This window comes from Gorilla gorilla, chromosome 9, assembly GCF_029281585.2.
Source record: "Gorilla gorilla gorilla isolate KB3781 chromosome 9, NHGRI_mGorGor1-v2.1_pri, whole genome shotgun sequence".
In the NCBI taxonomy this organism is placed as follows: Eukaryota; Metazoa; Chordata; class Mammalia; order Primates; family Hominidae; genus Gorilla; species Gorilla gorilla.
Genome location: NC_073233.2, coordinates 132,427,072 through 132,454,874, shown reverse-complemented (window position 1 = coordinate 132,454,874; position 27,803 = coordinate 132,427,072). Strand labels below are relative to the sequence as shown.

General features: G+C 39.2%; 1 protein-coding gene across 1 annotated transcript; it reads left to right on the top strand.

The window, feature by feature from the left end:
• The first annotated feature begins 5,863 nt into the window (after positions 1-5,863).
• On the top strand, positions 5,864-6,799 carry LOC101129109 (olfactory receptor 8B12-like). The gene is given in 1 exon segment (XM_019036084.4): positions 5,864-6,799. A coding segment is annotated over 1 exon segment (936 nt).
• Positions 6,800-27,803: the final 21,004 nt, after the last annotated feature.

Sequence of the window (27,803 nt, the reverse complement as noted above, 5' to 3'; positions counted from 1 at the left end):
GGCATGACACACTGTGTCCAGCCCAACAGTTGTTTTAAAGCCCTCTTTCACGAATATCATTTCTATCATTTTAAAAATTTCTTCTTATAAACCAATTTTTCTTTTGGGTTATGGGCCACATTTTCCTGCTTCTTGGTTGGTCTAGTAATTCTTTCTTGAATAAAATAAAATAGAGACAAGGTCTCACTATGTTGCCCAGGCTGGTCTCAAACTCTTGGGCTCAAGCAATCTATAAGGCAGGTTTTAATTTTCCTTTTATAGAGGAGGAATTTCTAGGCAAGGACAACTTAGTGACTTCTCCAAGACTGCATGACCAGAGTCAGATCTTTAGACTCCTAATCCTAGCATCTGTCTAGGATGCTACATTGCCTCTTGATTTCTGTTAATCACCAGAATAAAGTTCCTGAGAGAAAGCTTTGCAAAATATTGCAATGCATCACGGGGAGAGTGTGTGGCTTTTCTTTTCAGAAGTCTTTAGAAATTGTAGACAGTCTCTTCAATCCTGCAATTAGGACTAGAGAGGAGTCTATCCAACAAGAAAACGTTGTTACCTTGCTGTCTTTATAAAACCGCTTAGTTTCTTTGCACATAAAAGACATTTAATTTAATTTTATTAGTCAATTAAGATGTCTCTGTTATGCTTAGAATAATTTCCCTGCTTCTACTCATCAAACCACATACTTCACTTCCAGTAAATTGCTTGAAGGTTTTTTATAGGTTTGTCCTGATTAACCCCACCATATTGTACTTTCTAGCACAGTCTTGATTTCTTTTGTACTCTTTACACTCCTTGTAAATGATAGATTTTACAGTATCTTTGCATAAATTAGCACTTTTCCAGAATTTAAGTCCCCTAGGAAAGAGAATTCAGTTTTGAGAAGTTTTAAGTTTCTTGGCAGCTCTCTAGCTAAAGCCTTCGGAGCAATTTCTGCCATTTAGCTACTTTCTTTTGCCAGCACCTACAAGAAAGGGGGAGATGTCTTCTACAAACACTTTGACCTTGACAGACAGAAATCTTCTGGCATCATTGTCATTTCAGTGTCAATGAATGTCAGTATCAATGTTAACATAGTGAAGCCTTCTAACTTAGTTTCAGTAAATTTAATTATGTGTAGCTCATATTACTTTTTTTCATGAGAATAAAATGTGGCAAATTATTTCAGGTAGTTAAGAAAATCTCCAGAATTATGGTTTTGTAATATGGATTTTTATTGCATTATATTTACATGCAAGTTTATTACACTCATCATTTTTTGAAGATTATCTATAAAGTATTCGTCATCTGATAAATAATGATTATGTTAGTGTACCCCCAAAGCTATAGGATTTAAAATTTTCCTTGAAGAAGTATTTAATCTAGTTGGGCCTTATGGAATATAGTCTTGAAATAATCAATGAATAGTATAAAATTTTATTAGACTAAGCACAGTAAGAATGATATGGAAAAATGAGTGAATAGAAAGGCGAGAGAATGACTTAGTTTAAGCTTATTTTTCAGTTTTCCTTCCCATAAAACTCTTGGTAACATATATTCCTCACTCTTGAAATTCTCTCCACCTTTGGCTTCTGTGACATTTTATAAATTCCACTAATATTGACTAAATGAATATTCATTGGGGCACAATGTAATTCTCACAAACATCTGCAAATTCGATATTGTTATCCCTATTTTTTTTTTAGATAGGGTCGCTGAGTCTTAACTGGGTTAAGTAACTTACTCAAGTTCACCCGGGAAATGAGCAACACAGTTGGGGTTTAATTCCAGATATTTTTCTTCTCAAATGCTTGCTCTCAGTTGCTACATTTGCTTTTTTATTTTTTGACATTTCCTTTTGTCAGTGTCCTTCTTTCATTACCTATTTGTTGGCGTTTTTGAGAGTCAATCCTTGTCCCGATTATTCTGTCTTTAAACACTCCTCGTGGCTATTTCCCCATTTTTCCATGACCACTTCTGCTCAGATGATTCCTCTATTTGTATCTGATCCCTTTACCCAAGTTCTGATTTCCAGTTTTCTACTTATTTCTGATCCTTGTCATTTGGAGGTCCTGTTAATATTTCACATTTTTGTCTGAAACTCAGCTCTTTACCCTTCTCCCTCCTTATTTCTCCATTCTTGTCATTCTGCTCCTGTTTTCCTGGGCTTGAAAATGTAATCGAACTTGATGTATGTCTCCTCGTCTCTGTTTTTCTCTCTCCAAGCACAGAGATGCCAAACCCTATTTTGCATTTCATCGTAATATCATAACATGTGGCACTGTTCATCCTCTCTGTTTCTACTCTTGTGTAGTCTCTGAGTTGATTTCCCTGCCTTCAGTCTCTTCCTGTTCTAGCCCATTCTGCAATTACTTTTATCCAAGGAGATAGTAATTGTTACTACTCTAATAGATGATAAGTAAATTTTATTTATTTAATGAAAATTAAATAAAAGTAATACACTTACAAGATTTATGAAATAATAATAAATAATAATAGATTTTTTTGTGTCTTTGTGCCAGAAGGTGCATTATTTATTCATTAAAACAATCCCTTGAATTACCAGTATTTTTCCCATTTTAACATTACAACACCAGAAACTCATAGAAGGGTTAAACAAAGTTCCCAAGATCACACAGTCTGTAAGTGTTAGAGATTTGAGCTGAGTTCTGCCAGATTCCAAAGTTCATGCTCTGAATGCTTATTCAACTGGGACATATTTCAGAATGAAAGGGGAGATACTAGTAATTTTTCTGAGATAATAGGCATAAACTGGGATGGTTCTAGAAAAGCCAGGATTTAGATTAACTTTGTAAGTTCTACATTCTACTTTCTCATCATTGATTACAGCCAAATAAATAAAGGGAATGGTTGAGAGGACATTTACTTTTGGGGTAAAGAGCCATATACTCATCTTTGTACTCAAGTTCAGGGATGATTGGAGAAGAGCCTCTTAGAAATATCCAAAATAAATGTGGGACACACAGGAAAGGAGCTTAACAGGAAACTGAGAACTAAAGACAAATTTGGCAGCCATCCATATAGAGGGTTTGTTGAAGCCATGAAACAAAGTAACTCACTGAGAATTTAAGGAAGCAGAAAAAGCGTGGAAATAAGGCACAGAATTGAATCCTGGTAAATGTGAAATATGAAGGGACAGAAGTAGAAAGATGAGCCAATATGGGACGTGTTTCTATTAGACTATGCATTTCTTTCTGGCACAAACCATGCCTTTTGTATCCCTGACCTCACATATTACTATACATGCTAAATACACTTATTAAATCAATTTAACATTAAGGACATTGCAGACCCATATGACTGGTGATAGATGAATTTAATTCTATCTTCTTTCTCAGGAGTTAATTAAGGCTATTTGAATGCTATTGAAATGACTATTTCAAGTGCCGTCTCTCCTCTCTGGCCAGGTTTGTGCTTCTTCTTATTGTGGTTGGGAAACTAGTAAGTTTAGTGATTGACCCCGTGCCATACTGTCACCACTTGATGATCTACCTGAAGTCTGAGAGCTAACACACATGCATGAAACATATATGTAAAGATATTTTATTGTATGTAAATGTTCACATGCTCTGTAATGTAACATGTATAATATATCGTTTAAGTAAGAAATAGATACTAGAAGAAAAAATTTTTTCAGATAGGTTTTTTTTTTGCTTGCTGCTTGTACTGAAGTGAGTCATCAGGTAACACAGCTTTAGAGAAGCCTTGTCTAAGATGCATTTGGAAATGTAGTTGCCATGGCAACTGTCTCTGAAGTAACAGACAAAATTCCCCATAGAGCTTCCAGAGAACCTCCAATGTCTTCTCTGCACTTGGATCTGAAGGAAAGCCTGCTTAATGGACTCATGTACATTTTGTTTAATAAGTTATTTTTCTCCCTTTGTGACTTTTGTGCAATGGGACTGAGACAGGGATTGGGATCCATTAGGGTCACTCCGGGGTGTGGACAATTCTAAGTGTATAGCGACAGATGAGGCAACCTCATTGCTGAGACTGAGCTGAGAGTGAGCATGGCTTGACTGACATATGTACACATCCTCATAAACACACAGGCTTGTGTGCGGTGGTTTCACTTGGACTTGCCTGAAGATGGACTTCTGCTTTTGTGTTAAGATTTTATAACTTCTCCAAGAATATTTCTGCCATCGAAGCAGGATCAAAAACATATCTAACCTGTTGGCATACTGAAGCTCTAATTTCCCCAAATAGAGATTTATTTCTTGGCTATGAAATGTATCATCCTTAATACACAAAAGGCCCTGGTTAGGGGTGTAAAAGGCTAGTTGCCACAGGAAACTGTATTAGTCCCTGTATTAATGAGATCCCCTCCTGAAAATGGTTTTGACAATGTTTAGAGGAGCCAACTCTGGTGTCTGGAGACAAAACTGGGTGTTGTCAGTTACACACATTAAATGTCTTGTGATTGCTTAAGAAGCTCAGCAGGGTCCCTCGCCCCTGTGACATTTGGAGCTGGACAGACCAGAGTTTGACTCAAGATTCTAGAATCTATTAGCTGCGTGTGCTTCTCACTTTTAAAGTGGAGATTAACATGTCTAATTTATGAAGGTATTGTGAGAAATAAAGGAGGTAAAATTGGACATTGTTGTTGGATCCTTGGTGTCTGTATGAAGGTGCTGGGTCAGATACAGTGTTTGGTACACAGTAAGTTCTCAATATAAGGTAGCAAGAAAAATTGTGCTTAAAACGATGCGACCCGAATGAAAGATTAGGTCATTAAAAGCCCCGTGGAGCATTATCAAGTGTGAAAACAAACATTTCCTTTTCCTTAGAGAACTTGGTCTCTGGCAATGGTCCTGAGGGAGCCTCTGTTAACTACTCTGAGGTCTCTATTCCGGAATAAAACTCTCCAGATGCTTGTTATCCACAGTGTCAGGAAAGACTGCGGTCTCATCTCTGGAAGCTGGGCAGAAGCCTCGGGGCAAAGCCATGATCAGAGATGGTGTTCTTCATCTCAGCAAAAGAATCAAGATAAATTGGAGGTTTTGATCCTCAAAGTGGAGAAGCAGAAGCAGAGGGGGTCCGGGCTCTAAGTTGCCACTTTCTTTACAGCAAGGCCATTTGGATTTCTGCAAAAGAGATGGGCGAAAGGCAGTAGAGAGCAGCACTGTGGCTCCAAGCTGCAGGGGGTGAGTGCCTGTCTGAGCCACTGGTGCCACAGCAGAGTGGTTAAAAGCTCAGACTAGGAGAGCCAGACCACGGAGTTTCCCGGCTGCTGCAACTCAGTTGCACTAGAGCTTTGCGCTAGCGGCTTAGGCTTGGTATCCTCATTTGTCGAATGGTGATGGTTGTAATGCCAGACAGCATTCAGACACATTTGATAAATGTTTCTCTTCTTTTTTCTTAGCTTTTAATGAATAACGTTACATAATTACTCCATCCCTATTATCCTATACTAATTCCACAGTCATGCCAGTAAAGACTGTGGACAATACAACGTCATCTTACTGCTCCGTTTAGTACAGACCCCAAAGTAGAAGGTCTGGAAAGGTCAAGTAGTTCCCACCTCTCCAGAGAAGGGCCGCCGGTTTTACCGACTTGATCAAGGGCTGTAGAGGGAATGAAGTACACAGGGGGTAGGGCCACGGCGAGGGTTGGAGGGTTGTTCCAGCTCAATTCTGCCGACTCTCTCCTTAGTCTCAGCAGCCTTCACTCTGCAAATGTCACCCTCAGACAGTTACCAGGATGGCTAAAGGCACTTGGGGAAGGTGAAAACAGAGACAACGGAATAAGGAAATATCTTCTAGAAGTTCAATAATCTCTCTGCTCCGATGTCATTCTTAAGCAGGGGAGGATTCTTTCTCGTTCTCTCACTGACTCTTTTTCCTTCACAGCTTTGCCTAGAGGAGAATGGCTGCCGAGAACTCTTCCTCCGTGACAGGGTTTATCCTCGCAGGCTTAATCCACCAGCCGGGACTCCGGATCCCCGTCTTCTTCCTGTTTCTAGGTTTCTACGCGATCACGGTGGTGGGGAACCTGGGCTTGATAATCCTGATAGGGCTCAACTCTCACCTGCATATTCCCATGTACTTTTTCCTCTTCAACTTGTCCCTCACAGATTTTAGTTTCTCTGCTACCATCATTCCCAAAATGCTGATGAGTTTTGTCTCAAGGAAGAACATTATTTCCTTCACAGGGTGTATGAGTCAGTTCTTCTTCTTCTGTTTCTTTGTCTTTTCTGAGTCCTTCATCCTGTCAGCGATGGCGTAGGACCGCTACGTGGCCATCTATAACCCACTGTTGTACACGGTCACCATGTCTCCCCAGGTGTGTTTGCTACTTTTACTGGGTGTCTACGGGATGGGGGTTTTTGGGGCTGTGGCTCATACAGGAAATATAGTGTTTCTCACCTTTTGTGCAGACAACCTTGTCAATCACTACATGTGTGACATCCTTCCCCTTCTTGAGCTCTCCTGCAACGGCTCTTACATAAATGTCCTGGTCATCTTTATTGTTGTGACCGTTGGCATTGGGGTGCCCATTGTTGCCGTTTTTATCTCTTATGGTTTTATTCTTTCCAGCATTCTCCGCGTTAGTTCTGCTGAGGGCAGGTCTAAAGCCTTCAGTACCTGCAGCTCCCACATAATTGCAGTTTCTCTTTTCTTTGGGTCAGGAGCTTTTACGTACCTCAAAACCCCTTCCATTTTACCCCTGGACCAGGGGAAAGTGTTCTCCCTGTTCTATACCATTGTGGTGCCCATGTTTAACCCATTAATCTATAGCCTGAGGAATAAGGATGTCAAACTTGCCCTGAAGAGAACCTTTTCCAGAATAAGCTTTTCTTGAAAAAAATTTTAGAAACTGAGAAAAGAGATACTAGGATATTTTTAAAATCAGATTGCTTTTGTGATGATTTTTTTTCAGTGAGGAATCGAAGCTTCCAGTGCTTTCCATCCTATACATAGAGAAAATTTTAACTCTCTTTTCTGAGTGGATTTATTCTTCCCCACCCTCACCCCCATCTCTTCCTTGTTTTATGAAGAAGTTTCTACACCTATAGAATATCCAATGTTGAATGAGGCTTAGGAATAATTTTATCTTTCCCCTTTATATAATATACCACAAATTGCAGACTCAGAAGTATTTGTATATTTGCCCAGGAACATAAAATTACCTAGTGGCAGACCTGGGACTGGAATCCCAGCTTGAATCCCAATCCACATTGTTTTCCTTTATGCTATTCTTTATTGTCTCATTTCTTTTTGGAAGATTATATTTCACATGCTAGTTGACCTAACAAATTTAAGTTCTAAATATATTCACAGTAATTTCATGCTATTTTTCATAGGATAATTTTAATGTATCACTTTTTGCAAGAACGTAGGAGGTGAAACGTTTTGTTGAGGTGGTCTTGGCAAAATGACAAGATCAGTGTTTGATGAATTTTATAATGTGTAAGTGGGAAGTATGTTAGGTTTCATATAGAAGTAAGCGTGGGGCCCACTGACTTGGTGAGTGGAGCCCTAGGGTTTAGAACTAGTTTAGTGGTTTAGAACTTCCAAGGGAGAGATATAAAATTTTAAGGGATGTAAAGATGTTGGGTGGAGGTGTCATGTTATTTTAAGACCAACAGAGACAGCATCTGGAGTTTCATTTCAAGGGTTAACTTGGGTGTTAGAGGTCTTATGGAGAAGTATGTAGTTCAAGATGATTGGGAGCTGTGCTATCCAATATGGTAGTGACTAGCCATGCATGTCTATTGAACACTTGAAAAGTGATCATCCATATTGATACATACTCTAAGTGTGCAATGTAAGTATAAAATGCACATTAGATCTTTGAAGAATTATTATAAAAAATATAAAACATCCCATTGATTTTTTTTTTTTTTTTTTTTTGGTATTTTAGTAGAGACGGGGTTTCACCATGTTGCCCAGGCTGGTCTGAAACTCTTGAGCTCAGGCAATCCACCCGCCTCGGCCTCCCAAAGTGCTAGGATTACAGGCTTAAGCCACTGTGCCTGGCCCCCATTGATTAATTTTTATATTAATTATATGTTGAAATAACATTTTGGATATATTATGTTAAATAAAATATATCATTAAAATAATTTCTGTTCAGTTTTTTATGTACTAGAAAATTTAAAATTACATACATGATTTGCATTATTTTCTAATGGATGTTACCGGTCTAGAGGAAGTAACAGAGCAGAAAATAGTTTGGGGAACATATCAGGGCAGCACCAAGCAGTTCCTTATTTATTTATTTATTTATTTATTTATTTATTTATTTATTTATTTATTTATATTGAGTCAGAGTCTTGCTCTGTCACCTAGGCTGGAGTGCAATGGCGCAATCTTTGGCTCACTGCAGCCTCTGCCTCCTGGGTTCAAGCAATTTTCCTGCCTCAGCCTCCCAAGTATCTGGGATTAAAGGTGCCCATCACCACGCTAGGCTAATTTTTATATTTTTAGTAGAGACGGAGTTTCACCATATTGGCCAGGCTGGTCTCTTGGCTAGGCTGGTCTCAAACTCCTGACCTCATGATCCACCCGCCTCGGCCTCCCAAAGTGCTGGGATTACAGGTGTGAGCCACTGTGCCCGGCCGCAGTTGCTTATTAGAAGAGGCAACTGATAATTAAATTTTCAGGCCTTGCAGAAAGCCGTGATATTTTAATAATGGGACATGTGGTGAAGCAATGGTGCTCTCCAGATAAGCTAATACATCCCCAATATTATGTAAAGGGGAATATAGCTGTATATAAAGAATCTAAACCCACCAGGAGTGGTAAACTTTCTTTGAGAAGCAGTGATAAGTGAAATGCTTAGGAACTTTTCTGTAGGGAAGTCCCCTTCTACTGGTAAATAAGGGAAATTTGGAGAAATGTTTAGTTTGCACTACAGTGCTTCTGTTCAATGTTAGTGAAATGAAAAGAATAAGCGTAGAGTGGCGGGATTGTGGTTTAGATGGGATTGAATAGACCACTGAATCCAAGGGACCTATAATTTGGGAGTGGGGTGGGTGTGGTGGGTATGCAGTCCAATATCAGTAATAAAATAAAATAGACACTACCTTTATAAAATGTTGTAGGCTAACTTACAGTAAAGTGTACAGATTTTAAGTATATAGCTCATTGAACTTTTTCATATGTATGTGCCTGTGTAACCACAACCTGGATTAAGATGTAAAATGCTTTCAACCACCTTAGAAGGTTTTCTCTTGTTCATTCCCAGTGAACACTACCCTCTCTCAACGCCCACTCCCACAGCTAGCCACTGTTCATATCAACATGTACTGTACTGTTTCTGGTTTCTTTTCCCCAACATAAAGGCTGTGATACTCATCTGTATTGTTGCATGTATGCAGAGATTAACGTTATTATTTTGTCTCTATGTAGTATCCCATTATGTGTATACAATTATTTATCCTGTTAATGAACAGTTAGTTTCAAGTTTTTGCTTATTATTAATAAAGCTTCTATGAACATTTGTGAACACGTATTTTGGTTGAACTATGGAAACATTTCTTTTGGGTATATAATGAGATGTGGACTTGCTTAATAATAGGGTAGACATAATATTTAGTTTTTATAAATACTGCCAAATGGTTTTCAAAAAATTTGAGTCAAAAAAGGATTCAAGTCCTTTTTCAAGTTTTATTTTATTTTATTTTTATTTCAAACTTTTATTTTAGGCAGAGAGGGCTAATGTACAGGTTTGTTACATGGGTAAATCGTATGTCACTGGGATTTGGTGTGCAGATTATTTTGTCATCCAGGTAATAAGCCTAATACTCATTTATCAAATTTTAAATTTTCAGATAGTTCATGGCTTATCTTTTAATTCTATTAACAGAAGGTCTTAATTTTAGTGAAGTCCAATTTATCACTTTTTAAATTCATGAATTGTAGATTTGTTGTTATATCCAAAACTTTTTAAGAAAAGTTACAAAGATTTTCTCCTACACCTTATTGCAGAAGTTTTGTATTTTTTTTTACATTTGTATCTGTAACCCATTTTGAGTTTATCTTTGTACATATTGTGAGGCATTATTAATTATTATCTATAATAATTTTTTTGGCACATAGCTTTCCTATGGTTGTTCATCTTAGTTAAAATTCACCTGATCCTATTTGTGTGTGTCTGTTTCTGTTCTCTCTTCTGTCCCTTTCATTATCTATCTTGAGAGCAATATCACACAGCTTTGATTACTGTAGCTTTAGGATAATTCTTGAAATCAGTTAGTGTAAGTCCTCCATCATCATTCACCATTTAAAGAGTTGTTTTGGCTATATTAGGTCCTTTGAATTTCCATATTAGTTTTTAGAATAAACTTATAAATTCCAACAAAAATAACCTTCTGAAATTTTAGTGGAATTCTCTTGAATCTGTGGATCATTTTGGGGAGAACAGGCATTTGTATTTTCTGTAGCAGTGAATGACAGTGTCTACTTTCCTATAGTCCTCCAACCCAGCATCTTCTCAGAATTTTCAAATTTTCCAACCTGATAGGTGAGAAACAGTTTTTGTGTTGTTTAATTTTAAAGACTGGGGATGTTTTCATGTTTTTAATAGCTATTGGTATTCCTATATGGTCTATTTGTTTTGTACCTTTTCCCCACTTAACTATTGGGATTTTGATCTTTTCAAGTTTTAAGAGAACAGTATATTAGGAATAATAGCTTTTTGTCTGAGGTGTAAGTTGCATGTATTTTTTTTCCAATTTGTGATTTGGTTTTTGACTTTTCTCATGATACAGTTTTTTTACCTTAAATGTATTAATCTTTTATTGTTTCAGGTATTTTAATCAAAGTTAGGAGTGTTTTGTCGCTTCTTAGGTTATGAAGAAAATTCATTTTTTAATAATATTTTTATGGCTTCATTCTTTTACATTGGGATGTCTCATCTATTTAGAAATTACACTAGTGTATCATGTAAGGAATAGATCCAACTTTGTCTTTTTTCTTTTGGTTACCCAGTTATTTTATTGTCATTTATTAAATAGTCCCTCTTTTTTCTACTTTTGAGCTCCTGCCTTTATCTCATACTGAATTTCAAAGGCAGCTGGGCTATTTCTGTGTTTTTCCATTCTCTTCCATTGGTCTATGTATCTGTCTACCCATAAGCCAATATTACACTACTTTAACTGTAGAAGCTTCATTATGTTTTCATATCTTGAGGGTAACCTCCCACATATTGTTCCTCTTTTTTAGGGTTTTGCTGACTATTCATGTTTAACCATAATCTTTATAATTAATCTGTCTAGCTCCAGAAAAAAACCTGATGGCATATTTGCTGCACAGATGCATTTAAGATTGCATCTTAAATTTAGAAGTAAATTTAAGGAGAATCAAAATCTTTGGATCTTGAGGCTTCCAATCATAAACTGTGATATGCCTTTCCATGTCTTGGGGGTCTACTTTAGTATCTTTTAAGAGTGTTTCATAATTCCTCATCTATGTTTTGCATATTTCTTATTATAATTGTGCTTGGGAATTTTGTTTTATTTTGTCTTATCTTTCATTAGATATTATTATTACTTATACATATGTATTCTATGTATTACTCTGTTAATTATCTACTTTGTAATGTAACTGTTATTATTTGTAGAGATTTTTCTATAGATTCTCTCAGGCTTTCCAAATACATAATAAATTTTATCTGTATAGAGATAGCTGTAATTTTTTCCTCCTGACACTTATGCCTCTTATTTCTTTCCCATTTACACCTGCATTTTCTAATAACTTTAATACAGTGTTAAATAATTGCTTACAGTGAAGGCTGTAAGCATCCTGGTTTTGATGCTAGTGTTTTCAAAGTAAGTTGCTGGCTTTGGGCTTAAATTTATATATTTTGCCATCTTAAAGAGGTATCCATCATTCCTTGATTTAATGAATATTTTAAAAACATGAATGGAAACAAGAGGAGGGCAAGACAGCTGACTAGACGCAGCCAGGTGGAGCACCTTTTACTGAGGGACTGAAATGACTGGCGTGCTCCTAACAGATCTTCAGAGGGAAGGCACTGAGGGTGGATGGAGGGAAGACACAGAGGAGCTGGGGTGAAGGGGAAGAAAGCTGGGAATGTGCATGGAGCTGCCATGCACGAGGACTCATTCCTGGCCCCCAACAGCTCTAGGGGAATGAGTGAGTTGACCTGGCAAGGAACAACCTGCTCTCACCACGGGGCTCTGGAACCCCAGTAGGAGGAGACCCTTCGGCCACCACGGACACTCTAGTTGGCAAGGAGGGCTGCTTAAAGAAGTGGTTTGGGCAGCAAGCCTGATTATGAGCCCAGAGGGTTTGGTGTGGGAGTATCCGTAGCAGAGCATGGGCAGGGACAGCCATTCCCCTAGGCTCAACTTACTCCCATAGGAGACTTTAGCCCAAGAAGGACAGTCAGAACTCAACTCTCCAGGGCAGTCTTGCCCATCAGACAGGGCTGGTTTGACCTGAGCAACCCTTGGGCTGCTGGCCTCTCCTGGGTCTTCAGCCTGGCTGTGCCTGCCTGCAAGGCAGTCTCAGGTGCCATGGGGGCTGCATCATAGCTTCTGCACTGGCAGATTGTGCCTGACTGGTAGAGATCTCCCAAAGGGCAGCCTCTATGGCCACACACCAGCCCACATGCTCCCTCTCTCCTCATACGGTAGCTTCCTTCAGGCCCATGGCAACTCCCCACCTTGCTTTGCTGGTGAGTGCCTGCGTGGGCAGGTTTTGCTTTCCTTGCCTTGCCAGTGTGCAGGAGTGCAGTCTGCCCTGCCGTCCCCTGACTGCCATTGCAGACAGAGCCTTGGAAGCAAAGACCCAGCCAGCTCTACTCCCGCCAGTGCCCCACCATTGTGCTAACAGTGGATCCTCCCTTGCCCTGAGTGATCACTCCTGCTTGTGGGGCACAGAGGAAGCACCCAGACTTGTGCCTACAAGTGCCCCACCCCCGAACCAACACCACTTCCAGTGTGACAGTGCACACAGTTGCCAGCAAGGCCCGCCCCCCGCATCCCCCAGCTATGTTGCCTCTGCCACTGTGGTGAACACCTGCAGGGAGGCAGGCATCCCGGCACCCATTAGCACCCTGCTGCACCTGCCATTACCTCTGCTGCTGGCATGTGTGAACAAGGACAGATCACACTGTTACTGCACTATGAAATGCTTTGGCTGACACCACCCATCAGAGTGTAGTGACCAGCAGTCCAGGAACACCTCATCCCCCACCAGTGCAGTGGATTACTAACCATAAGGAGCCAGAAAACAAAGTTGGGGCACAATACAAGTCCCCCAGAGTTAGAGCACACAGTCCAGGAATTGGGAGCTGCATGTTGGCCCCCTAAAATCTTTCAGATACAAAACCAGTCAGCTGAATCCACCTTATACCACAATCAAACCCTCAAGGTCATCAAATACAATAAAAGGAAAAAAACAATCCATCCAAAGTCAGCAACCTCAAAGACTGAAGGTAGATAAGCCCACAAAGATGAAAATGAATCAGTGCAAGAACCCTGACAACTCAAAAAGCCAGAATGCCTTCTTTCCTCCAAGCAACCACATCACCTATCCAGCAAACGGTCTGAACTGGACTGAGATGCTTGAAATGACAGAAATAGAATTCAGAATATGGATAGGAATGAAGGTCATTATGCTACAGGAGTACACTGAAACCCAATCCAAGGAAGCTAAAAATCATGACAAAACAATGCAGGAGCTGACAGACAAAATAACCAGTATAGAAAAGCACATAACTGACCTGATAGAGCTGAAAAACACACTACAAGAATTTCATAATGCAATCAATCATAAGTATTAATAGCAGAATAGACCAAGTGGAGGAAAAAATCTCAGAGCTTGAAGCCCAGCTTTCTGAAATAAGATGGTTAGACAAGAACAGAGCAAAAAGAATGAAAAAGAATGAATAAAACTCTGAGAAATATGAGATTATGTAAAGAGATCAAATCTATGACTCATTGGGGACTCCGAAAGAGATGCAGAGAATGGAACCAACTCGGAAAACATATTTCAGGATATCATTCATGAGATCTTCCCCAATCTAGCTCTCTCCCCAATCTGTCTCTAGAGAGGGCAACATTCAAATTCAGGAAATGCAGAGAATCCCAGTGAGATACTTCACAAGAAGACCATCCCCAAGACACATAATCATCAGATTCTGTAAGGTCAAATGAAAGAAAAAAGGTTAAAGGCAGCTAGAGAGAAAAGTCACATCACCTACAAAGGGAAGCCCATTAGGCTATCAGTGGACCTCTCAACAGAAACCCTAACAAGCCAGAAGATATTGGGGGCCAATATTCAACATTCTTAAAGAAAAGAAATTCCAATCCAGAATTTCATATCTGACCAAATTAAGCTTCATAAGTAAAGGAGAAATAAGATCTTTTTCAGACAAGCAGATACTGAGGAAATTTGTAACCACCAGATCCACCTTAACAAGAGCTCCTGAAGGAGGCACTAAATATGGAAAGGAAAGACCACTACTGGCCACTACAAAAACATATTGAAGCACACAGACCAGTGACATTATAAAGCAACTACATAAACAGCTTTGCAAACTAATCAGCTAACATCATAATGACAGGATTAAATCCATACATATCAATACTACCTTAAATGTAAATGGGCTAAATGCCCCAATTAAAAGACACAGAGTGGCAAGCTGGATAAAGAACCAAGACCCATTGGCATGCTGTCTACAGGAGACCCATCTCACATGCATTGAAGCTGAAAATGAAGAGATGGAGAAAAATCTACCAAGCAACTGGAAAACAGAAGAAAGCAGGGGTTACAATCCTAGTTTCAGACAAAACAGACTTTAAAAAGGCAAGGGCCAGATGGATTCACAGCTGAATTGTATCAGATGTACAAAGGAGAGCTGGTACTATTCCTGCTAAAACTATTACAAAAAATTGAAGAAGAGGGTCTTCTACCTAACTCATTCTATGAAGCCAGTATCATCCTGATAGCAAAACCTAGCAGAGACACAACAAAAAAAGAAAACTTCGGGCCAATATCCTTGATGAGCATCAATGCAAAAAAATCTCAAAAAATTACTGGCAAATACGGCAGCATTTCAGAAAGCTTATCCACCATTATCAAGTAGGCTCTGTCCTTGAGATGCAAGGTTGGTTCAACATATGCAAATTAATAACACAAACAGAATTCATCACACAAACAGAACTGAAGACAAAAACCACACGATAATCTCAATAGATGCAGAAAAGTCTTTGTATAAAATTCAACACTGCTTCATGTTAAAAACTCTCGATACAGTAGGTATTGAAAGAACAGACCTCATAATAATAAGATCCATCTGAGACAAACCACAGCCAACGTCATACTGAATGGGCACAAGCTGGAAGCATTCCACTTGAAAACTTGCATAAGATAAGGATGCCCTCTTTCGCCACTCCTTTTCAAAATTGTGTTGGAGTCCTGGCCAAGGCAATCAAGGAAGAGAAAGAAATTAAGGGCATCCAAATGGGAACCAGTCAAGCCAATGGCCAAATCAGGAATGCAATCCCATTCACAACACACACACACACACTACCTAGAAATACAGGTAACCAGGGAGGTAAAAGATCTTTACAAGGAGAACTGCTCAAAGAAATCAGAGATGATACAAGCAAATGCAAAAGCATTCCATGCTCATGGATAGAAATAATCAATATTATTAAAATGGCCACACCTCCCAAAGCAATTTATAGATTCAATCCTATTCCTATGAAACTACTACCACTGGCATTCTTCACAGAACTAGAAGAAACTAGTTTAAAATTCATATGAAACAAAAAAAGAGCCTGAATAGCCAAGGCAATTCTGAGCAAAAAAAACAAAGCTGGAGGCATCATGTTGACTTCAAACTATACTACAGGGTTACAGTAACCAAAACAGCATGACACTTATAAAAAACAGACATACAGGCCAATGGAACAGAACAGAGAACCCAGAAATAAGGCCACACACCTACAACTATCTGATCTTCAACAAACCTGACAAAAACAGGCACTGGGGAAAAGATTCCCTATTCAATAAATGGTGCTGGGATAACTGGCTAGCCATACGCAGAAGATTGAAACTGGACCCCTTCCTTACACCATATACAATAATTAACTCAATATGGATTAAAGATTTAAATGTAAAACCCAAAACTAAAAACCCTGGAAGGCAACCTAGGCAATACCATCGTGGACATAGGAATGGGCAAAGATTTCATGACAAAGATACCAAGAGCAATTGCAACAAAGCAAAAACTGACAAACAGGATCTACTTAAACTACAGAGCTTCTGCACAGCAAAGGAAACTATCAACAGAATGAACAGAAAACCTACAGAATGAGTTGCAAACTGTGCATCTGACAAATGTCTAGTATCCAGCATGAATAAGGAACTTCAATCAATTTATAAGAAAAAAAACTATCCCATTATAAAGTGGGCAAAGGACATGAAAAAACACTTCTCCAAAGAAGACATACATGCAACTAACAATCATATAAAAAAGAAACTCAACATCACTGATCACTAGAGAAATGCAAATCAAAACCACAATGAGGTACTATCTCATACCAGTCAGAACAGCTATTATTTGAAAAGTCAAAAAATAACAGATGCTGGTGAGGTTGCAAAGAAAAAGGAACACTTATACACTGTTGGTGGGAGTGCAAATTAGTTCAACCAATTTGAAGGACAGTGTGGCTATTCATCAAAGACCTAAAAACAAAGATACTGTTTTACCTATCAATCCCATTACTGGGTGTATACCCAAAGGAATATAAACTATTCTTTTATAAAGACACATGCACTTGTATGTTCATTGAAGCACTATTCACAATAGCAAAGACATGAAATCAACCTAAATGTTCATCAATGGTAGGCTGAATAAAGAAAATATGGTACATATACACCATGGAATACCATGCAGTCATACAAAAGAATGAGATCATGTCCTTTGCAGGAACGTGGATGGAGCTGGAGACCAATATCTTTAGCAAACTAATGCAGCAACAGAAAACCAAATACTACATGTTCTCACTTATAAGTTGGAGTGAAATGATGAGAACACATGGACACATATGTGGGAACAATACACACTGGGGCCTGTTGGAGGGTGGATGATGGGAAGAGAGAGAGTATCAAGAAAAATAACTAACGGGTACTAGGCTTAATCCATGGGAGATGAAATAATCTGTACAATAAACCCCCATGACACAAGTTTACCGATGTAACAAACCTGTACTTGTACCCCTGAACTTAAAATAAAAGTTAAATTTTAAAAAATGAATGGATGTTAAATTTTGGCAAATTCTTGTCTTCTTTGGGATTTTATTTTCTCAAAATCTCCTTGTGTTTCTTAGTCCATCAATCTCTTCATCTTCACTGAATCTTTTACCTCTAAACTTACGCAAACCTGATTTATCCTTAAAAGTTTTGCTTGATGCTTCTGTCTTTCTCCTTTTCTTCCCCAAATTAAGAAAAGTGACCAATGCTTCTTTCCTCTCTACATTCACATTCTCATGGCCATTTTTGTTTGTTTGTTACATGTACAGTTTATTCCCCATATTTCCTTTTGCACCCTAGTGCAGAGTATAACACGCCTGTACTTGTATTTAAAAATCTGATTTTTCTATGCTGTTGAGGACTTTTTGTTTGGTTTTCAGGGCATCTTGAGCCACAGGTTTAGCTTCTGTTTATGTGTCTTGATTACTGTCCTGACATTTAGGCATGAAGTCACGAGGTGGAAGGGGCCACTCTGTCTGACCTAAATTTATTTATTTATTTAAATTAAATGTTTGATTTTGACATAATTGAAGATTCACAGGAAGTTGTAAAAAACACTGCAGATATTCTACATACCTTTTACCCAGTTTCTCCCAATGGTAACATCTTGCAAAACTATGGTGCAATATCACAACTGAGATACATTGGTGCAGTCAAAATACAGAAAAGCTTCATCACCATAAGGGTCCCTCATGTTGCCTGTTGCCCTCTTACAGCCATACCTCCCTCCTCCAAAATAGAATAAATTGTTTATATGCACAACAACTTGGGTAAATCACAAGATAATTATGCTGCATGGAAAAAGCCAATTTCAAATATTAAATTCTGTATGATTCCACTTATGTAACATTCTTGAGATGAAAAAATTGCAGGAATGGAGAATGGATTAGTGGTTATCTGGCCTAAACTTTAAAGTGTTATGTCCACTCCAGTTTTTCAACACTATATTTTATTTCAAATGTATGAGGAAAATAAATAGCATTATTTAAGAAGGTTAACTCTAGAAAATAATTGTACCATTATTCAATGAACATCATGCTTTGAAGGAAACTTTTTATAGCAATTGGGTATAATTTAATTTTATATTCTTTTCTAAATGTAGAAATTATGAAATTATAGAATAGTTATTGAATAAAGATATGAATCATTCATATAGTGAACTTCTGCCTTAGCCAAGATAATAGAGAATATGTACTGATTCTTGCCTCCAAAAGTGAAGTATCTTTAGAAAAATGTCACCATGGTTATGTGTGATTCTTCCCTGCTGTCTCTACACAGCTCATCACTGCTTCCATACAGCCAATGGTAATATGACATTTACTTCTCTCTCTCCTTCATGAACAAGTTTCAAGCCCTTGTGGGGCAGCTTCCATTGTTATTTGAATACCCAGAATTTTTGGTAGCTTTGAAGGTTTCTAGATAATTTTTCTGAAAAAGATAATATGATGCTGGGCTTTGCTATGTTGGGCATGTTAGGAGCCTAATCAATTGCCGGGCTCACAAATTGTGTTCTTGAATATTTGTCATTATCGTAGGGAGTCAGTCTAGGGATTCCCACTTAGAGTTAATCCTGCACCCTTTCAGGGCTCTGGAAAGAGGGGCTCCTGATTTTACTCTGGAGATTAGAAGTCTTTGTGGGAAGTCAAATTCTTTTTTTGTTGTTGTTTTTCTGAGATAGGATCTCTCTCTATTGTCCAGCCTGGAGTGCAGTGGTATGATCACAGTTCACTGCAACCTCATCCTCCTGGGCTCAAGTGATACTCCTTCCTCAGCCTCCTGGGTAGCTAGGACTACAGGTGCAAGCCACCACGTCCAGCAGATTTTAAACATTTTTGTAGAGATGGGGTCTCACTATGTTGCCTAGACTAGTCTCAAACTCATGGGCCCAAGAGATCCTCAGCCTCCCAAAGTGCTGGGATTACAGGGGTGAGCCACAGCACCTGGCCATGGGAAGTAAAATTCTGGGCAGAAGTCAAAATGTGCTCTATTTGTAAAAACTACGCATTTTCTTGTTTATTACAGAAACTCTTCCTAGGAGAGTATCTGACGGAAGTTTCTTGGGTTTCCAGTCAGATCTCTGATCTATACACATGTAAAAGACAACTCCTTTTAAATATCATCTTATGGCCCTAATGCCATAGATGGATTTTTTTTTTTCTTCAACTGGGGAGGTGTATTTAGGCACAGACTTGATTTGAAACCATGGTTTTTAGACAAGAAGTGATTCCAGGATAATGGAGGCTTTAATTTTCTCACCACTACAGTAAAAGAAAAGAACATATACTAAGGACTTCCCCACCCAAATACCATCCAAGCCACCTCCCTTCCTAGGAAGTGGGAGTGCGGGGGCTGAAAGACTCTGCACTGCTCACCCTAAGCTGAACAAGGGAGTGTGGCTGCATGGTGGCATCATGTGTCTCTTTATATTCTTCCTAATATGGAGGCCTGAAAACGAGTATTTTGGAAATTGCCTCCTGGCCCAATTTGATTCTGGTGTGGGGGCGACTGAAGCAATGAAGGCAGAGATCATGATGTCTCTAGGTCTTTTGCCAGTTCTCATTTCTGATTCAAAATGTGGTTCCTGAACAACCTGGGCAGCTACTGAAGCTCTCTGAGATACTGCTTCCCCATATTTTCTGTGAGTACTAGGTTTCCTGTGCACACTCTTAGTATGGCCCAGCCTGAGGAACTGGTTGTATCAGGGCATTTCAAACCTGGGAGTGCACTCCCATGGGAAGGGCTCAGGAAGATTCAGAAAGACACAGGAAAAGACAGGCGTTCTTACGTTACTCATCTGTCCTGTGTTAAGGCTAGTCATTCTCTTTTTAAAGCAATAGAAATTCTCATTTCAGAGTCATGGAATCTGTTTGGTCCAAAAAGAGGTTCTTCTGTTCTACCTACAGAAATGACTCCCCAGAAGTGAATGGCTTGGGAAATGTCTCAACAGAGACTGCTTTTATTTTTGTTTGTTTCACAAATGGACAACAATTCCAGCCCGTATGCTTCTCCTCATTTTAAGTGCTTGGCCACTCAGTGCTTGGGCTAAGTTCTCTCCTCAACATCCTGGTGAACTTGTCTTCAGCTTGTTTTCTTTTGTTTTTGTTTTTCAGATGTCCTACTCCTTTGTCATTTTAATTAAAATGATAATGAACTCTATATCTGAGAGGTACATCACCACTAATTTGAAGTGCAACATTCTGCCCTTGTCTTTGTCTGCTTTGCTATCAGTGAGCACTCTAATACTTTTGGCTTGGGGTCACTGTGGGATCTGTGTGCCTCAGGTCTGTTCTCTGACGATGCTTGGCTTGCACTGGGGTAGGTATTGATGGTGTCATGGCCCACCCAGAGGCAATGGTCAGTCTGTCTTTCTGTGACTACAGCATCATCAACCACTGTGTACACTTCTTTTCATCAAACTCCTTAGAGCACCTGCTTCACAAGCTGGTGATTTTGTAGTCATTGTGTAGTGACTGATCATCTTCATCTCTGACATACTATCCTTTCCACCATCCTCCATTTCCTCTTTCCTGAGGCAAATTCAAAAGCTTTTCTTTTTCTTTGGATTAGGTACATGCATATATCTTAGTTCACTTCCTGGGTCCAGGGGCTACACCAGTGGTCTCTTGAAGACTTGTGAAAAATGCGGATTCTGGGCTCTGTTTACAGTTTCTGCTTCAGTAGGTTTAAAGTAGCACTCAGGAATCTTTATTCCCAGGAAGTTCCCAGGTGATACTTTTGCTGTTGCTCTGGGAACTAACCTCTGAAAACCACTGGGTTACCCCGTTATCTTCTACAGCCAGTGGCAGCCATGCTGGACTCAACAGCCGGTTTCCTGAGATGAGAACTCTAAGATATTTCCTGTGATTTGAAGATATACTGATATAAAACGTGCATTTTGCTTTTGAATTCTTTCATGATATATTCTGCATTCTAAACACTTTCCTTCTAAAAAGTGATGGTTTAACATTTTTCCTCACATGGCTTTTTCATCTTCTTTCCTCTGGGTGCAATCTTTATTTGGTTTTCTTCTTCTCAGTTATGGATTGAGTTTATCAGAAGACCCTAAGATGAAGATTCACATTAAAGTGATTTCTTGGGAGGCATTTCAGGCAAATCTAGTGGAGGGATGCACATGTGAGTCTGAGGAAGACTGAGAAAGTGTGCAATGGCAATCACATTCTGAAAATAGGCAGCTTTGGCTCAAATCTACATGGAGTCTTTGAAGACACGTGACTCAGAATTATCCTGGGCAGGGGCCAGGCTTCAGGAATATTTTTGCCCTGACACACGTCAGTCATGGGTTCAGGGATGTTCCAGGGGACATACATATCCCGGCTCTCCAGAGCAGGAGACGTGGGCTCTGGCACCTGGAGTAGAACTCTCTGGCAAAGAAAAGTAGGTGCTGGCTGTTGGGAGTTTGTGAAAGCTTACTTGAAATTGGTGTGCATCAAAATGAGAACAGGATCTGAGCGCGTGGGGGTGGAGCACTGACAAGTATCTGGTACACCTACGACTGGCAGAGGTGTTTCTTTGTTACTGATGTAACACTAAGGAGAGAAGAATTGCATCTGAATTGGTCATTTATCATTCGTCTCCTGAGCTTCCCTCATTCCGGATACATTTTCTGCTCTTGATAAGTGAACATAAACAAAACTCATAATAGAGCATTTCTACCTTTATCTTGATGCTCTACCTATTGAGGAAAATTTTGATTTTGCTAATTGTGAGTGAATTACTCCCCCTTGGAATGGAAAGAGAAGTCTGTTTTGCTGTTAATGGTATCCTGGTTTCCTATGCCTTTGCTCTTCCCAGACATTTAGAGCTGGAACCACTGACTCCATACCATTTATCCTGGCCCTATTTCATTAGTAACAAAAAGCCTCGTAGTTTTCCAGAGACCTTACCCTCTTGGAGGGCTTGGATGACTTCTTGCTGCTCTGAGCATCTTGTCTAATAAACCCAAGATATTTGGGTGGCCTACATTTTATCATCTTACTCTTCCTATCCATTTGGGCCTCATTTGTAGGGTTGTGTTTCTGACGATGCTGATTGTCCTCTGTTTGACTCTTTTTTGTTTGTTTGTTTGAGACGGAGTCTGGCTCTGTCACCCAGGCTGGAGTGCAGTGGCGTGATCTCGGCTCACTGCAACCTCCACCTTCCGGGTTCGCACCATTCTCCTGCCTCAGCCTCCCAAGTAGCTGGGACTACAGGTGCGTGCCACCATGCCTGGCTAATTTTTTGTATTTTTAGTAGAGACAGGGTTTCGCCGTGTTAGCCAGGATGGTCTCGATCTCCTGACCTCGTGATCCACCCACCTCAGCTTCACAAAGTGCTGGGATTACAGGCGTGAGCCACCACGCCTGGCCCTTCTGTTTGCCTCTTAAATGCATTCTCTGCACTTATCCAACCTGCTCCGTCCCCTGGGAGTCTGGTGGATGTGGACTGCATTAGCAGACTCTCTTGCCCTTTGTCTTAGCAAGAAATGCAGGGAAAGAAGAGAGCATGGCAGTGCATTCATTTCTCTGGCCTCTCCCTATGGGAGTGCTGTGAATTGCGTCCATCCACCAGGAGTCACACACATGCCAAGTGCCTCTCCCACACACCTCCCCTTACCGCTTCAGCCTGCACGTTGTAATGGTGCCTCCTTTACTAGTCCAAGGATGCTGAACACGCTCTCGTGATTTTCCTACATCCTACACACATACTTTGAAATTAGTTTCTGTTCTCTGCTTAACCAAATCATATAACATCTTGTGCACCAGAGGGCCTAGCTGGTGGCCAGTGGGATTAGTCTTCTGGAATCTCTTCTGGCCATCTCTCTGTCCCTCTTTACTCACACAAATAATGGCAGAATGGAGTGCCCTGTTACTGCTCTGAATTCAAGAATGTTATTGCAAGTGGGAAGCGCTGGTGAATTGTTGCAGAACAACGTCCACCCTTTTTCTTCTTGAAGTTACATATGGTGTGGGAAAGCAGGCTTCTAAAACAGCTCACATTTTGGTTATTTGTCCAAAGATTGCATAGGATAATCTCGTCCCCCAGAAGTAGGTCAGGTCACCAACCAGTGTAGGGAAACGTCTGGGCTGAAGTGGAAATAGTTTTAGAGAGGTTGCCTTCTTTACATTTTCTAGTTACTTTTTCAAGATCATTTGAAAAATAAATGTATCAGCAGTGAAATAGTTCTTAGCTATATTTATGGGGCGTTGGAAGCAATAATTTAACACACAACTATGTACTTATATGAGATAAGCAATTGCGTGTTTTTCACAAGAGGAAACCTGGTTTTGGCAAATGATTTCCCTTCTTTCTAAATGGGCCAATTATTTCTGGCTGAAAGCAGATGATTCCTTTTAAATGGGCACCTATTTTTCATGCCCTAGCAGAGTAAAGAATGAGAGGAATCCTTTTATTTTATCCATATTTCCGCTTTTCCCTGCTGAAGCTGGGTAACTGAACTGGAGATGAATGGCCTGGTCTCCACAAGGTTCTCTTTTTAGGACTGGCCTGTCCTCTGGACCAGCATTTGTAGCCTCTTTGATGTACCCCATCCCCCTTGGTAGGGGAGGCCTGATATTTGTTTCTCCTTGTGCCTGGGTTCATTAGGCTTGTCTGGCAAAAGCAATGAGGGAATCAGAAAATCCCAGTGTGGTTGTAGATTTAAGCTGTGTCCTCCAGTTAACTTTATCAGTATTAAAGCTGAAATTTTGGGCCGGGCGTGGTGGCTCACGCCTGTAATCCCAGCACTTTGGGAGCCTGAGGAGGGCGGATCGCCTAAAGTCAGGAGTTCCAGACCAGCCTAGCCAGCATGGTGAAACCCCATCTCTACTAAAAATACAAACATTAGCAGGGCGTGGTGGTAAGCACCTGTAATCCCAGCTACTTGGGAGGCTGAGGCAGGAGAATCGCTTGAACCTGGGAGGCAGAAGTTGCAGTGAGCCCAGATTGCGCCATTGCACTCCAAGCTGGGTGACAGAGTGAGACTCCATCTCAAAAAAAAAAAAAAGCTGAAAATTTTATCTGCTTCTGTGATTATCCTGTGTCTTATTTCTCAATTTGTCTTCTAGTGAGGGTGCAAAGAACAGGATAAATGGTCATCATCTTTAACAACCTCAACTACCGCCTTCTTACCCTTCCATCCATTCAGCATTGTAGCCCGTAGTGTCACACACCGTTGCCCAAATATGCAGGGCTTTACTGGGCTTCCATTTCCAATTTTTGTTTTTGCTTTTTTTTTTTTTTTGAGTTCCTATGCCTGCAATGCCCTCCTTCACCCTCTGCTGTCAACCTGCTTATTATTCATGACTCATAGTAATATGTTCCTACTATATTATAAATCTGAGAACATATTTTCTTAGAAACAATGTAATAGTAACATATAATGGGACGTGGTTTCTGAGTAGAATTTAAAGTAAAATAGGCCAGGCACGGTGGCTCACACTTGTAATCCCAGCACTTTGGGAGGCCAAGGCGGGCGGATCACGAGGTCAAGAGATCGAGACCATCCTGGCCAACATGGTGAAATGCTGTCTCTACTAAAAACACAAAAATTAGCTGGGCTTGGTGATGGACACCTGTAGTCCCAGCTCCTCGGGAAGCTGAGGTAGGAGAATCACTTGAACCCGGGAGGCGGGGGTTGTAATGAGCCGAGATGGCGCCACTGCACTCCAGCCTAGGTGACAGTGAGAATCTGTCTCAAAAAAAAAAAAAAAAAAAAGGTAAAATAAATGAAAGATATGATCAGCAATGTGTTATCAAAGCAAAAATACACTATATGTTAAAACATGTAATTATGTTTCATCAAAGTCTCTAATTTTATAAAATGGGGCATGAGGTACTTTCTGAATTGCTTATCTAGGGAAACTCAATAGGCAATAAAGCAAAGTTATACGGCCCATGAAAAATAGATCTTTATTGTGATTTTGACTACTTAAAACATGAATGTATGTTAAACAAGAATTTAACTAACAATAATGTAATTAACTTTAATAAACATTAACATGAATTTAGAGATGTGTTGATGACCTTTGCTATTTTATAAACCTGCCCAGAAACTTTTGAAGTGACACACATATCCAGTATCTATCTGTGTAGTATGTAAGTCATGTATAATGTTTTCTATTACCATCAGAGCTGCATCATCTGACATTATTTTAAGAAATAATTATTGTCATAAAATGAAATGGAGAAACAAACTGTATATTAATACAATGGTGTAATACACAGAAAAAACCTTCAAAGTACTGCTGCATATAACAACACAGACACATCTATCTCACAGACATAATTATCAAAATAAACCAGGGAACAAAATATGTCAAGTTCAAGAATAGGTGAAGTTGGTCTATAAAGGTAGAATACAGAATATGGGAACTTCTTGGGAGAGTGGTGTTGCTGTTGACTAAAGAGGGTCATGAAAGAAACTTCTGGGTGTTGGAAATGTTCTGTACCTTGATCTGAGTGGTGACTGCAGACTGTGTTGCTCTCTGAAGATTTTTGCACTTTAAGTATGCTATCCATAGCGTAGGGTGAAGAAATGCGGGTATATTATAAACGGATAAAAAAAGAAATTCTGGGTATGATCGAGCAAAACTCTACCAGATGACACCCCTACAGGAAAATTAAATGTAGACATAATTAAAGAAAAGCAAAAATCCCTGAAGGTGCTGTACAATGAACAGAAACAGATTGATCCTGGTAGGGAATGAAGAATCGCTTGGAGGAGGGGAGATGGGGAGCGATACTAAGTAAGCGCCCATCTTGGCAGCTTTTTCCTTGGCACCAAGTGTAGCCTACACAGTGCCCATGTGGAAAAATTCATAGCCTCTCTAACTCAGGAAACCAGAAAAGCAAAGTCAAGAAATCCCAAATACTGAAGAGAGTTGGGGAAGTTCTGGAAACAAATGAACCAGAGAGGAGATCCCCAAACTGGATTCACTCACATCTTTGACCTAAATCATGCACGTGCAGCACAGACTCAGCAGCTCAAGTAAAGATGAAATATCTGGACTGGTATCAGACATGCTCAAGAAAGAAAAACTTGCATTTTAAGCCCAGCCAAGAAAATTCTGTGTTAAGGGAAGGCAAACAAAACTCACTGGAGAAAAAAAAAAAAAAAAGCCAGACTTTCCACTTAACATTTACGATGTCCAGGATACAACCTCAAGTTACCTGACATACAAAGAACTAAGAAAATGAAAAAAATTTCTCAAGAAAAAAATCAATTCATTGGAACACAAGAGGAACCAGATGTTGAAATTAACAGATAAGAATTTATAAGCAGTTATATATTCCCTCAATAAAGTAAAACAAAACTTTTGTGTACCAAATGAAAGTCTCAGGTGAGGAGTGATAAATCTCAACATATAAATACAAATACTAAAAAAAGGAAGTTCTAGAATGGAAACATACAATTTTGGAAATAATAGAGGCAATGTACTTAATAGCCATAACAGAACAAAAGGTAGGCAAACTTGAAGACTGACCGATAGAAATCATGTAAGGTGAAACACAGAGAAAAAGGTTGAGGATCACGAACAGAACCTCAGAGATCTGTTAGATTACATAAAATTGTCAAACATGTTTAATCGTAATACCAAAAGGAGAGAAAAGAAAGAAAAAGATGCAAAAAAATCTGAAGAAATAACCCATCTGAATTTAGTAAGTTTCATAAAAGCTAGACATTTTTCTTTCTTTTATGAAATTCAGGCAATTCGGAGGGGTTATAATTAATCACCCAGCCGAATTAATTTAAAGAAGCCCTATGAAAGAAGATCATCATGAAACTGTTTAAGTCTAATATGAAGAATAAATTTTAAAAATCAGCAAGAAAAAAATATTACATATGGAGTACCATGATTTCTCATCAGAACCAATGAAATTCTGAAGAGTGTACAGCAACACTTTAAAGTGGTAAAACATACAAACAAACAAACAAACAAAACACCACTGTCAACCCAGAAATCTATATTTAGCAAACATATTCGAGAACAAAAGCAAAATAAATATACTTTGAGATAAAAGAAAAATAAGATAATATATTGCCAGCAGACTTAAACATAAGAAATGATAAAGGAAGTTCTTCAGGATGAAGAAAAATTAATCAGATTAAAAACTTGGATCCTAAAACTATAATAAAATAAAAATCAAGAAGGACACCAGGAATGGAAGGTATCTGGATGATAAAAAATATTAGTTTTTCCACTTTTGAATATATGCCAAAAAATTGAAACCAAGATCTGGAAGAGATATTAGCGCCACCGATTTCACTGCAGCATTATTTACAATAGCAAAGAGGTGGAAGTAACCTAAATGTCCTTTGGCAAGCAAATGGATACAGAAATGTGGATACCTACAATGTTGTGGCTTTCTCTCAACTTACATAGAAACGATATAATAATTTAAATAAAAATTACATGTTATTGTGGAATTTGTAGTGCATGTTGATGTATAATATGATATGAAACTATAACATAAAAATGAGTGATACAGATCCATGTGTTGCAAGATTTCCATATTTTACATGGAATGGTACATTATTAACTGCAATGACTGTGGAAAGTTAAGGATGTGTA